The 17,403-nt window shown below is 42.2% G+C and overlaps 1 protein-coding gene across 2 annotated transcripts in view; it reads left to right on the plus strand.

Moving 5' to 3' along the window:
* TTC7A (tetratricopeptide repeat domain 7A) overlaps positions 1-17,403 on the plus strand; it is a 189,619-nt gene that overhangs the window by 129,063 nt on the left and 43,153 nt on the right. For both annotated transcript variants that reach the window (XM_085055027.1, XM_085055025.1), the window contains 3 exons: positions 532-648; positions 4,495-4,592; positions 9,673-9,807. In XM_085055027.1, coding sequence (XP_084911153.1) covers positions 532-648; positions 4,495-4,592; positions 9,673-9,807 — 350 coding nt within the window. The remainder of the gene's footprint in view (positions 1-531; positions 649-4,494; positions 4,593-9,672; positions 9,808-17,403) is intronic.

Raw genomic sequence — 17,403 nt, forward strand, 5'->3', positions numbered from 1 at the left:
AAGAATGTACAAGGCTATCAGCTGTCTTGCCTGGGGGCATGAGATGATTGCCAGCTGGGGTTAAGAAAAAGTGTTTCCTTCCTGTGAGGCATTACATAATTATCTGTGTATGTTAAGTGTGCTGGGGTTTTTGTCTGAAATTTATTATATAAGCCAGTGCTTAAAGAAGATGCCAGACCAAGAAAGCCTGGGCAATTCCTTTTTCTTTTGTTTTTAATACTGTCCAAAATAAAATGAGATTCAGTGTATGTTTCACCTTGTTAGCTTTGCAATGCTTTGCTTTTAACACCATCCTGCCGGCTTTGTGACGCAAATTTGACTGCAGCTGAGGAATATTGTTAATCCTCTCATCTCCTTGTGGGGAATCAAAGTTGAGCCAAATGAAATGTTTTGTGCTACAGTGTTTTCTTTTATTGCTGAATGTACAAAGCAAGTAAAAATGCTGCCTGCCAGGATCTCGCTGGAGTGATACTGATTCTCTACTTTTATGAGATGCCAATAAAACAGGAGTTATTCTTTTTCATCTTGCAGCTTACTCTTCACCAAAGTAAAACTGGAATGGATACATAAAGGACCTGCACAGGCTCTGGTGACATGCAGACATATGTTGCAGATGTGGCAGATGGTGTACAATGTTTTACAGCACAGGTAGGCTTTCTCCACTGTATCAAGTTCAGATTTGTTATTGGCAATGCGGTTATCTTTTTTAATTTTCTAGATACTTGGATTATTTTGCAAAAAGGGTAATGAACAGTACTGTTTAAAAAATAAGTAATATTTCTAGCAGTGATTTTTTTAAAGGCAAAATTTTTATAGCCATTATTAAAAAAAAAAACCAACCAAAAAACAAACAACAAAACCAAACCTCAGTATTTGAATATTGAAGAAGCAGTTTGAACCACAAGTTTCTGGTCCAAATGTCTAAACATCTCTATCCATATTTGGATGTCCAGAATGGAGGGAAGATTTTCTTTTTCCCCAGTACTGCTGAGCTTTCATGAGCTATTGTTCTCAGCCTGCAGTAGTTGGCACCACCCAGGAATGTGTGGGGGTGACACAGTCCTGAAGTGAGTAAGCCAAGGAAAGGCACACTGCCAAACTCCTATGCTGTAGTTGCACGCTGGTTGCACAGCCTGGTGCTAACTGGGGAAGGAAAGAAGGGAAGGATGTAGCATCTTTCTCTCTGCCCTTGTCCTAGTAAATCTGCATTCAAACAATGCTGTGTTTCCGGTTTCCTCCCTTTCATTTGCTGTCCCACTAAAAGGTAAAGTTTATAAAGTGTGGAAGATACGGAGTTGGGTTTTCTTCCTCCCCACCCCCTTTGGATATTACTGTAGTCAAGGTACCAGTGGACAATGTCTTGGGAATGTTAAACCAAGATCCCTCACCCATAATGTCCGTAGGGGTTGTGTTTGATGGGAAGGACAATATGCTTGATGGCAACAGTCAAGACAGCAGGGTGATGTAGCTTGAGCTTTTCCCCAATTCCTGTATGCATTTACATAAGCTTTATAAACACCAGAAGAATATGTACAGAATGGTACATGTCTATATACAAGTTGTCCTTGAGGGATTATTAGTAATTCTTGTTGGTTTAGCTAATGAGCAGCAGACCAAACACAAAAATCAAGATATTTACATAGCAACAGTGGTCTCTTACAGACTTGAATCATTGATTTCCTTAGGCCTATTAGTATCTTTAGCTAAGGATTCAATCATGTACCTCTCACATGAATAATCTTTATACCCATGAATAGTCCTCATGAAGCTGATCAAATCCACACTGAACAATTATGACTGAGGAAGATTTACTCTTGCGGAGGGGCTGCAAGCCTGAGACTGTAGAGAGTACATTGGAAAACAGACAAATAACTAGTTCAGCCATTTGGACTGCATTTGGATCCCAAGCTGTGCTTTGGCTCTTAAACTTAAAAACCCAAGATGTGATAGCTTTAGAGGCTTTTGATAAGCTTTAGCCATAGAAGCCTAAACAAAACAAATTGCTTTGCTTTTGCTTTTAGGAACTCTAATGTGTATTTCACTGCTATTCCCAGCAGGGCTTTTTTTTTTTCCTTTCTCAAAAAAATACATCATAAGGTGTTTTTTATGGGGAAGTACTGCTTGAAAGGTAACAAGAATCAGCTTGGTACCTGCAGTTTTAGACTGGATTCAGTGACCCAGGAAGCCCCTTTTATTAAGCAAATTGCAGCAGTATCAGCTCACAAATATGTAAAGCATTCTGGGTAGGGCTTGCAAAGGAGCTTGAGGGGAATTCTTACCGGTGAGACTTGGGCAAAGTCATTTTAAGGGCCTCTGGCAAAAGAGAAGGTTGTATTTGTGCAAAGCTGAGAGCTGTTGCACCCAGTACTCTTTACTAGTTCAATCAGTAGATAATTGCCTACACAATTAAATGGCACTTTAGTTGCATTTTTCTGGCCTAAGTTTCCTGGGTTTGCAATCTTACCATGACTCTGACAGTCTAACAAGTCTGTCAAAGGCCCAGTGTTTTATCCCCGGCAGCTATTCATATGCCCTTTCAAGTCTCCTCCTGCCTTCTCTCTGACAAACCGGTGCCTCTGCAGTCTCACAATCAAGTGTTCCCCTCAGCATTTTTGTCACCATTTTGTCCACTGTCTCAACTACCTTTCAAAAACTTGGTCAGTAGAGTGGCAATGTCCTGCTGTCAGCCTTTCCAGTGCTATATACAGAAAGTAAATAATCAGGCTACTGTCCCTTCCATAGTGCATGGAAGAGGTTTCTTGGCTGAAGGCTTTGTGCTGCAGCTTTTAACGGGTAGTTAATTTTCAGCCCTTCTCTGGGGTAACAAAGCCATTGGGGGTGACTATTTTGCACAATGCATTACACTTGGTTTTCAGCCTGTAATTTTCCAATCTCTTCACCTCACCACCTTTCCAATCTCACCACTTTAGAGCAGGAGTACACTGTATTAGCCAGTGTTTCAGCATGTGCCTAAACAGTGACGCCGTGGTGATGGCTGCTGCATTGAGGCAGCACTTGCCTCATGGCAATAATATTTGGAAGTGCAGCTGCCTTATTCCTGCTTACACAGGACTAAGACATAGCTGCCCCTACAGTTCCACCAGCAGCTCCCAGCCAGGGCACTTATGTTTGGGTCAATCTTGTCTAAGTAAGGCTGAGTAATAGGACAGAGAATTTAATTTTCCCTTCTATCTGTCACTACATGATAGTTTCAAATGAGCTATAAGTGTGGAGACCAGTATGGCAGACAAGGAAAAACCATTCAAGTAGAGAGATTGGTGCAGTCCAATTGGTCCATTGGTCCATGGGTGCAGTGCCCAAGAACTCAGAGTGCATTTAGAGAAACAATTATGTTTGATTTCAAAGCCCAAGTAAAAAGTTATTTAGCTTTTGTAAATATGATTGCTATTGTGATGAATGACAGTAAGTGGCTTTCAGTCTTAGATTGTTACCTGGGAAAGACAAGACTTGGTTTATCTTTTGCTTTTGTTTTCTGTGATAACAGAATAATTGTGTTTAAAACCAAATAGCAGTCCCAAGATAATTCTTCTGCTAGATTAATGCAAATTCAAGGGAATTCTGTGCAATCCCAATGAAAGGACTCATCAGACTGAAAGATAGGAGCATCCACACCAATCATGTCTCTCTGACAGCTTGTTTCCTGGAAGGAATATTGTCCAAAGGCTGAGCTGCAGGCTTGGAAGTGTGCCAGAAAAAGTAGCCAGGGCAGTCACTTTTCCTTTTGGTATTTTGTTCCTTAATGGATGATGAGAGGAGATATCATCACCACTGATCCTTGGGGGATGGCAGGCTATGTGGTGACAGGAGGGCTCAGGAGATCTGTGTTAAGTGATTTTTTTGTTAGGCACATGATTTTTTTTTGGTGAGTCTCTCGTAAGGCCTCTCCTGTGAGGACAGAAGTCTAGTAGAACAGACCAGAGGTTCCCTGCTTTATAAAGTAGTGCTATGTGGTAGCTTTTATCTTCCTCCTCTTTTTGAACAGGACAAAGATGGAAGGAGAGAAAATAAGCCCTTTGAAATGAAAAAATGAAGAAATTAGCACCCGGGTAGGAGGTGGTAATTGGTTTGTTTCAAAAGGATCAGCACAGCAGACCTGTGAATAAATTATTCTGCAGACAAGCCCAAGAGATAGTGGTTCTTGCTAGATGTGGGTCTGCTAGTGGGCTCCTCTGGTCTGACTTCTAGCTGCCAACGTTTCTTGTCCAGTAGTTTGCATCTTGTCCAGTAGTTTTCAAAGACTCCCTTTGGCCAAGTAAACTAAATACCAGCATGTGCCCTGGAGCCCTTGCTGGGCAGTCTGTGAGCTCCCTGTCCATTGGCAGTGGGGTAGGTGTTAATACATTCAATAAGATGACTCACACAACTGGAAACCTTGATTTTTCACTTCTCATGGCAGCTAAACTATTGCCTGCTTTGAGAGGAACATTTCTTCACTGAAAGATGTCCAGGTGACACCATTTTGTTTCTTTACAGTGGCTCTGAGAAAGAAAGTACTGTGATTGACACACCAATAATCAAAAAGCATAATGGAATACATCTCACTCTGCCAGACGCTCATGATACCGATTCTGGTAAGGAAACAAGATTTGTGCTTTCCTGTCCTGAACACCTGCTTTTGTGAGAGATGCATGTTTTATTTTCTTTAGAGAGGCTGGTGGGTCTGCATGTGTTGCTGTGCTGTAGGTCAGGAGGTCCAAGTCTGCCTCCATGGCCAGCTCTGCTGCAGAATGGGTCCCTATGGTTTGCCTGTATTGTGGCTTCCCCATGCATAAAACAGAGAGGAGTTTCTGCTTTCTCTTACAAAACTAAGATGAGCATAAGGGTATTAGATGGGAATTCACTATCCTTTTACAAGGACTGTATTACTCCGTCCCTTCTTTTTTTTTTATTCCTTGCCTCCCCATTTAATCATTTTTAGATGTCCTGATCAAGCCAGCTGCTATTGTTGGTTTTGGAAGGCTGAGTGAGAGTGTCAATTCCTATTAGATGGTGATTTGCTTTGGGATTTGTGCAAAAACCTTGTGATGCTTTATTATATGGTAAATACATATTCACAGTAGCAGATACAGTCAGATGGAAATAACTGAGACATCAAAGCTGATCTTGGCAATAAGGGGGAAAGGAAGATTTCAGAGAGTGCTGCTGACTTGATTTTTATCATAAGTCTCGTGATATTCAGTACTTCCTTTAAAACCCTAACGCAAAATAAGATGATAATGTGAGAAACTTGCCTTTCAACTTGGAGGCATTTTTAGGCAATCAGATGTCTATCCTTGTGGATGTGGAAGAAGCACTTGCAAAGAAAGTGAACCTCAGACTCAGCAACTGGACAAGGAAAAAGAACTAACATAAAAGTCTCATGGGTCTCTAGGGAATTAGGGTCTGTCTGAGTCTTAATTGTGCTGTGTGCTGTATGCCATGGTGCTGCCTGCCAGAAAGGGCAAATTAATGTAAAGTACAAGCTTTGAACTAGCTTTTCATGCACCTAAAGTGATTTGCACTGAATGCAGTTTGGTTTTAGCCAAGAAATGTATTCCTCCTCCACTCTGAGAATCCAGGTTTCCATGCTAACATGGTTGCCCCCACAATGGGTGTAAGAATGGAGCTCATGCTGAAATTACACCACCCACCTTAATGTGGGGCTGGCACTGGCTGGTTTCAGCAGGGGTCTGTGGCTCCCTTCCCTGCAGGCTCTTCGTGCTGCTGTTCTCCATCTGCAGAAGGGAGGCAGCTGAGTCTGCTGTCCCTCTTGGGAGCCTCTTTGATGACAGGGGTGGGGAGATTGGAGGGTACAGCTCTAGCCCCTCTCACCCTTGTGCTTCTCCTGAGCTGGGGCTGTGTCTGCCTGCTTTGAAGGAGGGAGGAGGTCTGATATTTCTGCATCGTGTTGGAACAGGCACTGCTCTCTGTTGTGAAATCCCCCGGGAGCACGCAGCAGCATCGCTGAAATGCGCAGGCGCTCTGTCATCTCTGGGCTCATCACTGAAGGGTGGGGGTTCCTCTGGCCGGGTTTGACACTGGCCTCTCCCTCAGTTAGACCACAACAAGATTATTTGCTGTGCCAGAATTTTAGGTTTGCTGCCAGAAAGATTAATTCCTCTTTATTTTCTTCATCTTCTCCTAACTGAAGCAGTGTTTCTAACTAAATTCACTGATATCAGTCAGCTGCCTTGCTGTTTCATTCTTTTTCTGATTTAGTCTTATCTTATAATGCTTTTGCCTGAAGTGACTTAGGCTTGGGAATTTTGTGTTTCTTATAAGCCTAGTAAATCTACTGAGCTACATTTCTATTTTGATAGCAGTTTTCTCATAAATGCAAAATATTAAACTTGGTCTTTCTGGTCTTAAAACACCCTAGAACAGTGCTTTAAAATTATTTAGATATGTTTTGTATGGCTTATGTGCAGAGCTCATCACAACAAAATCAGTTTGTTATTTTTATGAGTTATTTCCAAAATATGTGGAGGGCTTTATTGTAAAATGCAAAGTTTATATTCTGTCTAGTGGAGCTGTTAAATAGATAAAATGACTGCACTAAAATAACAAATTGATGTGATATCTTCTTATGCCAACATTTGCATGTATTTTGAGGCATGACATTAAAGTTCTGCGAGACAGGTTTTGTAGGGAGGTTTTTTTAGCCTATAAAGATGTATGTTTCTTTAGGAAGAGATATAATGAGACATTCAGATACTTTTTTTTTTTTAATGTTGCTTGAAGTTTTTCCATCTCCCCCTGCCACCCCCAGGTCAGAGTCCTGCCAGTGTGACACATGCTGACCTCGTCTCTCAGAATATAGCCTGAGTTAGAGGTGAACTTTTCTGTGGCTCCAGTAGCCATCAGCCCACCCCCAGGGGCACCGTGTTGCTTGCCTGAGATTCAGGCATGGCTGAGCCCCTTTCAGTCCAGAAGGGCCAGGCTGGCAAAAACCTTCTCTTACAGAGTTTACTTGGTCAGACAAGCTCTAAGGAGGACTCCTGCGAGCATCCCAGCAGAGATGGGCAGGAACAGCGGTGGCAAAAGTGGAGGTGGGGGCTGGTTGAAGAGAGCCCGATCATCTGGCACGTATGAGTCTAGAACAAAGAGTGTATCTGTGTCTGAGGCCAGGCAGGGATGGTGTGGTCTCTGCCTAGTATATTTTGCTTCCTCGTGTAGGCTGGAAAAGAAGGAAAAGAAGCTAAACATTGAAGGACTGGAATGCCAAGGGCTGTTAAGTGCAAAGAGCCTCCACTGTAAATCGCTGAGTAACTCAGGTCTCATTTTTCTGGCTGTGCAGATGCCCACTGCACTGGGCAGGATCAGTCTCAATCTCAAATTCCCCTATTGGCCTCTACTGGGCTAAGGAAGATAAGAATAGGAGCAGCTAACTTGGTTTTCTGTAAGAGCAACTGTGCTGTTATATTTCTGTAAAGTCTGCTTTGTGAGGGAAGGATGCTTTAGTAGATTCCAACTAGATCTACTTAGGCAGTGTGTGAAGCTCTCCAAAATGCACAAAGGTGCCTTACAGTTGATACAGTTTTCTTGAACTGATTTGCAAGGAAAAGAGGATTTCCCTGAGCTCTGTGAGGATGTGAATAAGACAGCAGCCCCTCTGCCCACCCAGTGCAAACAGCACAGCATTACATATGGGTGCTTGCAAGAAACACAGCTCCACAGAGCCTCCCTGGGAGAGGGCAGTCTTGGCAGAAAAATGTGATACTGAAAGTTGCTTTCAAAGCATGCTAATATAAGAATCTGATTAGGCTGACTGCAGAATCCAAAAAGCACATGTAATTTTTTCCCAGTTTTTCAATCTAGAAGGCAAGAAGTCTGCCCTAACTTCAAAGCTCTCCTAATAACATCACTAGCTGTTCATGTGTCCATTTTCCTGTCTCTGCACTGCAGAGAAGCTGTGTGTATTTTGGATGGCTGGGGGTAAATGCTTGGTTGTTTTCCCTGTGTCAAACAGCTCTAGCCTGACTTAAATTTCAGGGAGTTTCGGTGAAATTTCTCACAGGTGGAGATAGGGACGGGGGAGAGGAGTGTGAGTGGGCAAGGCAGGGGGAGGAATCTCGTGCAGTGAAACAGGCTGAAGGTGGATCAGTTAAATAAACTGTTAAATACAATAAATTCTCCCTGCAAAGCTGAATGGCTTTTACCCATAGCGTTAAGGCTGTAATTGCTACATTACTGCACTGTCATCTCTTGGAACATTAGATCAGGAATGTCTTTGAAAATATGTAGGAATTTAAGAAATGCATCTGGGAAGAACACATTTGCATTTTCCAAGGGAGCCGTGGGAGGTGCCTGCTGCAGGCCTGTTTTGAAGTTCTCCTGCTTGAGATGAATGACATTAGTTAGCGATGAGATAATAGGACAAATATTTCCCATAGCAGTCCTGGGCTTGGAGTTGCACTTGTGGTCTCTCCCAAGCCATGACATGCTTACCTCGGGTTAAGTATAAGCTTAACCATGTCCCACTTCACAAAGCACAGGTGTAGGGCAGAAATGTGCCTCATGCCTGGCAGGAGGCTGGGTCCCTGCTCAGCGTGCGGAGCGGAGATGGCTGGGGGACCACGGCTGGGGACCACAGGGTGATGTGTAGGTCTGCTGGTGAGGAGGTGGGGTTTGGCAACCTCTCTTCAGCACACTCCAGCTGGAAAAGCATGCTGTCCCTCTCAGAGAGACCATTAAGTGCATATGCCCTGTGGCTGTGGGAGAGAAAAAGCGGGATTTTAACTCTAGGATCTTGTGGTTTGTGAGGTCAGCCTGTAACGACAGATTCAAGAGTAATGCTAATCAACACAAGTGCTGCAGTCCCAGCAGCTCTCCAGAGAAAGAGCTTATCAACCATCAAATCACATTCAATCCTATGTATAGTAAAATATTTATTTCTCAAAGCTTTACAAAGCCAACTCTGAAATCTCATTTTGTAGCTTCTTATTTTGTTACCACCCTCTTGATACCCCTCTGGGAGGTCAGCTCACCAATATAATCCCATCTGCTGGACTGGAGAACGTGGTCTCTGCCCATGCAGCCCTCCTGGGACAACTTTTGATGTGATGTTTTGTCTCAGAGATGTGGGTGCCAAATACTTTATTCTTGCGTAAATGTTACAGTGCATGCTAAAGGTTAATATAGTCAAAGCTCTGAACTCTCTGCTCCCAAGGTTAAATGAAAAACCACACTGCCTCTAAATCAGGAGAACAATATTGATGTCACTTGAAATGTGTGTGCTGTGTGAATGAGGCTAACCTACCTTGTAATGCTGTATGAATTTTTTATCTTAGTGGGGCACATTTTGTAATTGTATGGTGACTGTGCTTATAAAATGGGTATTTGTGGATGATATTTGGTGCTAGACTGCTGCTTCCTAAATGAGCAAAATATGGTTGCTTCCTTGATGAATGCTAAGCAGACCTTTATAAAATCACTGTCTGTCTCTTAATTTGCTTGTTTGAGCTGCAGCCCTTGGATAATTTATTGGGTTTTTTTAGTAAATTAACCTTTTATAAAACACGGTTCTCCAGTTTGTCATGCCAAAATTCAGCTAGAGTTCTTACTACATAAAACTGATGCAGTGAGTGGAGGATCAGACCTGCTGCCTTAACGAGTCAAAGAAATATCCTAAAGAAGTATAAAATACAAAACTATTGTTTGTTTGGTTCCTAGGATCACAACGAGCCTCTTCCATTGCTGCATCAAGACTGGAACAGGCCATGTCTGAAATAACTATGCAGAGCAGCACAATGAAGCAGGGACCTATGAAGCTATGGACAATTCTTGAACAAATTTGGCTACAAGCTGGTAAGTCATGGGCCACGTGGAGTTCCTTTTTCCCTCCAGTGGTGAATCAAATGACATAAGTATTAACAGAGTAGTTGAAGTCATGAGTTGAAAATCACTCTATTCGAGCAGAAAATCTGCCTGTCTATCCCAGATGGATTTTGAAACACCACTTATTTAGTTTTGACCAAAAAAAAATACTATAGTGTAAGATTTTTCAGCTCACCTTTGTTTTTCCAAAACATACAGAAGACTTCAGTCATCACTATAATGTGCTTTTTGAAAAAGAAGGTAGGTAGTTCTTCATTAACAAATGGTAGTTCACAGGGACAATTATTTCTATTCTCCTTTTCCTACATGCTTCCTTGTAATAAGACTAGGCAAACCATGTCTTAAATGTGGTTTAGACTGCGAGCTTTCTGGTCTCTCCTGAGGTCTAAGTGAAGATTATTAGAAAAAGCAAGTCTTCCACTCTGTCCTAGACTTTTTGAACCTCCCAAGGTCTTGTAGGTTGAGTATCAGTTTGAGACACTAATGCAGAAGTGGTACAACAGAGCACATAAAGGGAAGACAGTGAGGAGAGACTCTATCCACAAATGATCTCCAAACCCATGGAGGAGTTCTATATAGGATGTTTGGTGAGGAACAGAGTTGCCCAGCACATTCTGCCATTTGCATTCCAGCATTTCAGAACTGATGGAGTTCTGACCCTGCAATTTTGTTTTTAAGAGACACAGCTTTTCTTTTATAACTGGGCCCACAGTTGCATGCCTGAAATTACCTTTGAGTGCTGTGATTGCTTATTAGATGTCTTACCATTTGCAATGAAGAAAGAAAAACGGAACCCCCTGGAAAGTTGCTGATGGTTTTCTATTCTTTATGCAGGAGAACCTTTCAAATTCTCATTTAGCTAATCTATGCAATTGACAGTTCTCACATAAGACCTGGCAGTCTTACCCTACTTCTTAGCAAAGAATTTTGTAGCTGTATTTGTGGGTAATTTCCTACCAATTAGACTTTAGTTCTAGAACAAAATATATGACATTGTTTTTGCTACAATTTGACTAATATTAAAGAACAAAAAAAGTCACCTTATGGAATGCATCATCCTTTAAGTTAATCATGTGTGTTTGCCTTAATGACTTCTGTGGATGTAAATTTCATTGATGTGCTGTGGGCTTCAAAACCACCAGCAAGATTTTGCTTTATTCAGTTTATACTGCTGATTTAAGGCTGCAGAGAAGACTGGCGGGAAGCAAAATAAATGGCGTTTATTATGGTGAGAAGTCAGGTGTCTGTTGTCCATCACCCTGCAGATAGCTCTAGGCAGTTTATATTTTTGCTGCTGTCTGAAAAGACAAAAGCAATAAAGAAGTAGTGCTTGCTGTGAATTGCTATGATTGCTTTCCAGTGTGAATAGAGTGCCTTTCTGAAAGGTGTTAATTAATTCTTTTAGGTAGAATTTATTTTTATAAGCTGTAACTTTTCTGCGTTATCAGTTTTTAAACCTTTGTTTTGCTTCATGCTTACTTTTATCTGGACTTGATTCAGGATTGATATTTTGAAAACATGTACTGTGACTGCTTTGTAATTTCATTACTGGAGTCAGTTATTGCTACGGATGCAGCTTAATGAGCTCCTGCTGAGGTACTGGCCATTCTCTTCTCACAGTAGTGTGGAAGCTGCTGCATTCTGGTATCCTGAGGGATGAAGAGAGATGCACATATTTTACTCTCTATGGAGAAAGGCATAGTGCTTGAATAATTAGAGGACTTCTTGGAGGTGGGTCTATCTTATGCTGGGCCTAGTGGATGGAATAATCCAAAGAGTACCACTGACCTTCACTGCTGGAATCTTTCCCATCTTTAAGGAGGGGATAGGAGGACCAAGTGTACTTGTACGAAGTTAGTTACTTCCAAAATAGAGAGATTTCATAGACAACTAATTAAACAGAAATGCATGGTTAAAGGAAGTTGAGGTAGTTAGGTGGTTTTGCATTACAGCTCACCCCAAAATTAATGGCGGTAGAAAGCAACAGGAGATTAATGTAACATTCAGTTGCTGCATATGGAGTCCCTTGATATTCATGAAAGGTCTGCATCAGTATGCTGTAGATTTTTATCAGGTTTAGCTTGGACTTGTCCTTCTTCAATCAATGACTCATCCTGTGGCTCCAGGCAAGTTGCCTAACTTTTTCATACCTCAGTGTCCTATCTCCAAAGGGAAAAAAATGTTACTCTGCCTTTGGGAAATGACTCGTGTGTTGTTGTTTTTGTTGTCATTAACACTTTGACCTTTTTAGCATGACTCATAAATCCGTAGATAAAATTATTACAATTTCCTAACCTCATACTACAGTAAATTTATAACAAAGCATCTGTCCTTCTCAGACACTCCAGGACACAGCTGGCTGTGTCTCTGTGCCCGGATATGGATTGAGAGTGCCAGGTTGCAATTCTGCCTGGGTTCCATTAGGGCTAGTACAGTTCCCATTCCTCCTCATATTCCAGGGCGTGAAAACTGCTGGTACCAACCAGCTGCTCCAGTTAGAACTTTTTGCACTGAGATTGCAAAGAGGCACACAAAACCAGCTATCCCCCAGCTGTGTGGGGCTGCACTTACAGCCCTCCAGCAGCCAGGCCAGGCCACAAAGCCAGCACATAGACTTGCAAAAGGGACTGTTAGTGGGTGGTAGCTATCCACCCAAGCTGTGATGCTTGCATAGAGGAATCCTTACAGTATCATCCTCCAGCTGCAGTAGGAGTCTCTGCCTTGGACAGAAGTGTCCTCAGTCCCTCCAAGCTGGAGATCCCTTGTTCTCTAACGGGTTTCACAATTAGCTTATGAGAATATGTGTTCCTTTGACAGTGGCTGAAGGGAAGAAAATGAACCCTGTGCAAATAGTTAATCCCTTTTGTGCTGTCATAAAGGTACTTATGTCATACATAAGAGGACATAGACTTAGTGGTTTTATCTATAACTTTTCTGGGCTTGTGACCAGCATAATTTTGTAGGGAAGACAATAGAGCAACATCTTTGGATGTGCAGCTGCTAAGTCCAAATGTGCTGCACTGTAATAGATGCTGTACCTTGTCTTTCCCTGCGGCAAAGCCTAGTAATCTTTGGCAAGCTAATTTTTTGTAGCTTCCTGTAAACAAAGAGCTGCTTGATGGGTCTGTGGTCTCTAGAAAAAGTCCTTTTCTCTTTCGTGCATCAGAATAAAACAATGAATTCTCACCGTTAATCTCATGTCCAGCCATCTCTTATAGGACCACCTGGCAGTACAGTCATCTGCAGCAGGGAACTTGACACATTTCCTTAGTGGGCTTCCATGTCTTCCTGTTGTCTGCACAGGTAGTCACAGCTTTGGAAGTGTAGTGTGCTGTCCTCAAAGACTTGAGAGGTTGTCCATTTTCTGCAGCAGGCATGCTTGGAATACTAATAGGCATATTCTGATTCCAAGTGTTCTGCAGCAAAGATTGTTAACATAGCTTGTCTGGTCCCTTTTAACAATAACCCCCCCTAGCCCTCTCAAATGTAATGGCTGCTTAAAAAGAGTCATCTCGGAACACTTTAACATTTATGAGCCTAAACATTATTCTTGGCCCTGTGTCTGAGAAACAGCTCATTTCAGGGAGTACTTTGGAACAGTGCTACAGTGCACATGCTGTGGTGGTGCAGCTCCAGGAGAGGTGGTCATTATGCAATCTATATGCTCGTTTCTCCTCTTTGTTCTACTTTTCATGTCTGAGAGCTTGAATTCAATTTTGAGAACAGAGAAGGAACTTCAGTGGCATGGTAGAGCTTGTTAATTCCTCCCTCTTCCTGCAGGAAAAGCTGCAAGGGGAATCCTAGAGATTACTAGTGCTAATACTTTTAAAAATCATGCCAGTACTCATCCTTTTTGTTTAGAAAACAGTCATGCTGTTTGGCTAAGGAAAATATACTTGAAATCGTTCAAATTTATGACCAAAATTTACCTTCATTCGACATTTTTATAAGATCACTTTTGACCCAGAGAGCAAAGCATGTCAGTATTGGAAAGAAATAGTGTTAATAGTTCTAAGCTCTTTGGGTAACTGGAATGATTTCTTATCTGAAGTATGTCTGATTATGTTTCCAGGCAGTAATAACTGCATGTTCTATTTATACAGAGCATTTTAGAGTAATAAGAGTTCTAATATTCTAGTTCCTATTACTGTATTATTTTAAGCTTTACTTATAACTACAGGGTCCACTTTGTTTGTCTTTACTAGTAGTTTATATCTGACAATTTAGCTTCTTGACTAACCCAATACTTTACCAAATATGGCCACTCACAGCAAAGTAGGTCTGGTAATTTGATCTAAGTTTGGCTAAATGCCTGCTAAGCTCAGCCTGTGAACTTCACCAGGTAGACCCTAAGGCTAATTTAAAGGAGCATTTAGAGAAAAATTAGTGGGATCCCATTCCATGTACTCACAGTGGGGCTGGAGTGGGCTACCTGCTGTCTCAGTAACACGCTAAAGTTTAACCTAGGAAAAATAGATCATACTGAACATGCCACAAACAAGAGACGCAAAGAGAGCCAGTGCAGCAGAGAACAGTGAGCTAATGGAAAAACATCTGCTCCCCCGAGTTATATACAGCAGGAACTTTTTTCTTCCCCTTCGCAAAACACTTGTGATTTATTTATTTTATTCCATATGGGTCAGTTCCTGGGAAAAAGCTGTGTTAGAGGAGATGGGCTTTGTTCCACAAGCACGTGTGGTCAGGGCCAGTGGGCTGTAGTCTCCAATGCGCAGGCTGCAGCCGCAGAGCCGAATCCCTGCAGCAGCCAGGGGTGCAGCCAGGGGTGCAGCCAGGCCCTCCCCTGCAGCCCCTCTGCTCGCCCAGCACAGCTTGAGTTTGCACAGCCTGCGCATGGGCACTTCAACGTTCTTCCTTCTCCAAGCTTTTAGCAATCCTAAGCCCCCCCAAGTAATTAGCTCTGATGTTAAAGGTGTTTATCAGGTCTGGGAGACATCTTTATTGACATTGCCAGAGTGGCTGGATCAGATACTGTCTTGTGATGCCTCACTGGTTGTTGAACCAATTCTAATATTTTTCTTTCTTTTTTTAAAGTGCTTTTAAATTTTAGAACTTCAAGTTTTGAACTTCACCATTCACTGCTTGAGTTCTTCACCTTCATAAACACTGCTTATTTCTGTGTCTCTTTACAGTGACACAAAGCACTATGAAAAGCTGGAGCCTGGTGAGGGGGAGCAAGACAGAGTCCTTTATTACACTTCCGTTACTAAGGAGAATAAAGGTGTACTGCAGAGATGGTTCCCCTGCAGTATTTACCTACAGGGAGGAATTAGGAACACTTCAGCTGGAGATAGAAATATTAAAGTGAGCTGGTTTGGTCCCCTTTGAAATGTTATTAATTACATTAAGAAGCCAGCTGTGGTTCTGCTGGGCCTCCTGGCTTAGCAAGTTCTGTTCTAGGCTTGTGGTAGAGACTAAAGATCACCAAATTCCTTATTTCTCTACATCTGAACATCCTCTAGAGGTATTAATAAGTTTTGTTCTACACTCTTCAGTTTGGTTTATTTTCTGTCAACAATGAATTTAAAAAGTCAAAAGGATTCCTACAGCCTTTTGTCAGTACAGGGCATTTTGGACTGCCTCCTCCATTCCTGAGGCTTCTGGATGTTTCTGATTGTTGTAGAAGGATGTGAAACTTTGTGGACTGGTAATCCTTCGACACAGACAGTCTTCAAAGAGCACATCCCATTCCTCAAAATCTGGGATGTGCAAACATTCACTTATGTCTTGAACACTCACCTGTGAAGAAGACAGGCAGCAGCTACCAAGGCTTTTTGTTAAGCATTCTGTAGAAAATTTGCCAGGAGATGGAGAGAAACGTGTTGCACTGCTAGAGAATGACTGGGGGTACCAAAAAGGTATTAGCATTTCCTTATCTGTGCAGTAAGTTTGGACAAGTGATAAAGTGTACACAGTTGCAAAGAAAGAGGTAGGACATGTATTCCTACCAGAGACAGAAAATAGGAATTTATACTTGACAGGGCTGTGTAATTACGTTTTGACTGCACCATTAAGTATAGAAGGTAGCTTATGGCACTTTGGTGCTGCTTCCAAAAACTTTCACTCTAATGCTGCCTTTGTAAATAAAGAAGCTTGGTGGTCATTTCAAGCCCTATGAGCCCCTTAGCTTAGGAGTTTTTAAGCCAGTCCCTGGACTTCAGTTTGCATGCAGAGAGCCTTTGAGGATGTAAATTAGTTGCTTCATTCAAAAGAGCAAGTTGCTGAGCTCAGGTGTATGGGAACAAGCAGCAGTTTCTGCACTTCATTTCTGTATCAAATGTTTGCATCAAATGAGATTATTGTAGTCAGGATATGCCTTGAGGATTCTTCTGTCTAATCTGCCACGAATTGTCAAGCTACTGCGTGGAAGGTGTGTCATAGCATGAAACAATGTCTAAACCTCACCTGCCATAAAGGAAAGGCAGTGGGGGAGCCCTTTGTCATGGTAATAGCTCAGTAGTCACTGCTGAAGGCAGAGTTGTCTCAGAGTGGGTCTTTCCAGCTGGCCACAGGCTCCTGCAGTGACAAGCATTAATATCTCCTGAAGGCAGATAATGTGGAACAGAAATCGTTTTCCTACACATCCTCACCGATGCTCTCACCTTCTTAGGTGTGAAAGGCTGCTCTGCTCTATACCTTCCTGCTGGGCATTTGGCTGTGTTATCCTGGCTGTGTCACTATGCAGTAACATTTTTGGCGTTGACGAAAGTAGAGTGCTTTAGATCCATCAGGCACACCCAACCAAGCGATATGGAGCAGTCTGCTTTATGGGAATTAAGTGCTGTCTCTTGGATAACACCAAATGTGATTCACAAGGAACAAAATTTTGACTCTTGGGTTGTTCACATTGCAGAAAAACATTCCAAATCTGATCTTTTTAGGCTAGAATTACAGTTGTTGCTGCGATGACAAGCAGTACCACTCCTGACACTGCTTTGAAATGGGAAATAGAGTCAGTGTTCAAGGTGATGTTAAACAGCTCTGTTTCTCAGAGAGCAGTGTGATGCAGACATGACTGGATTGCACTGTTGTTACGCCTCTGATTGACTCCCTAACAGAACTCTGCAAATAATTTTATCTTGGACAAAAAAAAAGGGATTGACTGTAGGACTCTCAGCTTTGTCAGTGTTCTGGGAATTGCTCTTGGTCTTGTGCTTTTGTTACTGGTCTTTGGAGAGCAAGTAAATGATACGCTTCTGGCAATTTTCACTTGATTAAGGATATTCACTGTAGAGGCGCTTAAATGCTAGCAGAAACAGCTGAAAGAACTAGGAGCTTATATTAGAATTTAATAATAATCTTAGTGCAGATGTGTGCCGCTCTCAGGGACTGGGCCCTGGATTAAAACTGGTGCTTCAGTCTAGTTGCAAGTCCAGACAAAGGAGGCCATAGCCACAAGAGGAGACAAGAGTTGTTTGAAAGAACAGCAGAACAGGTTGGACAGTACTGAAAAGAGCACAAATGGGAAACATAAAGTGGATCTGAGAGAGGAATGAGTTGTGCTAGGCTGAACCTTGAAGTCAGCTAGGTAGTTGCTCATGGTCTCAG

The sequence above is a fragment of the Lichenostomus cassidix genome, chromosome 3 (genome assembly GCF_008360975.1).
Source record: "Lichenostomus cassidix isolate B80296 chromosome 3, HeHo_3.0, whole genome shotgun sequence".
NCBI lineage: Eukaryota > Metazoa > Chordata > Aves > Passeriformes > Meliphagidae > Lichenostomus > Lichenostomus cassidix.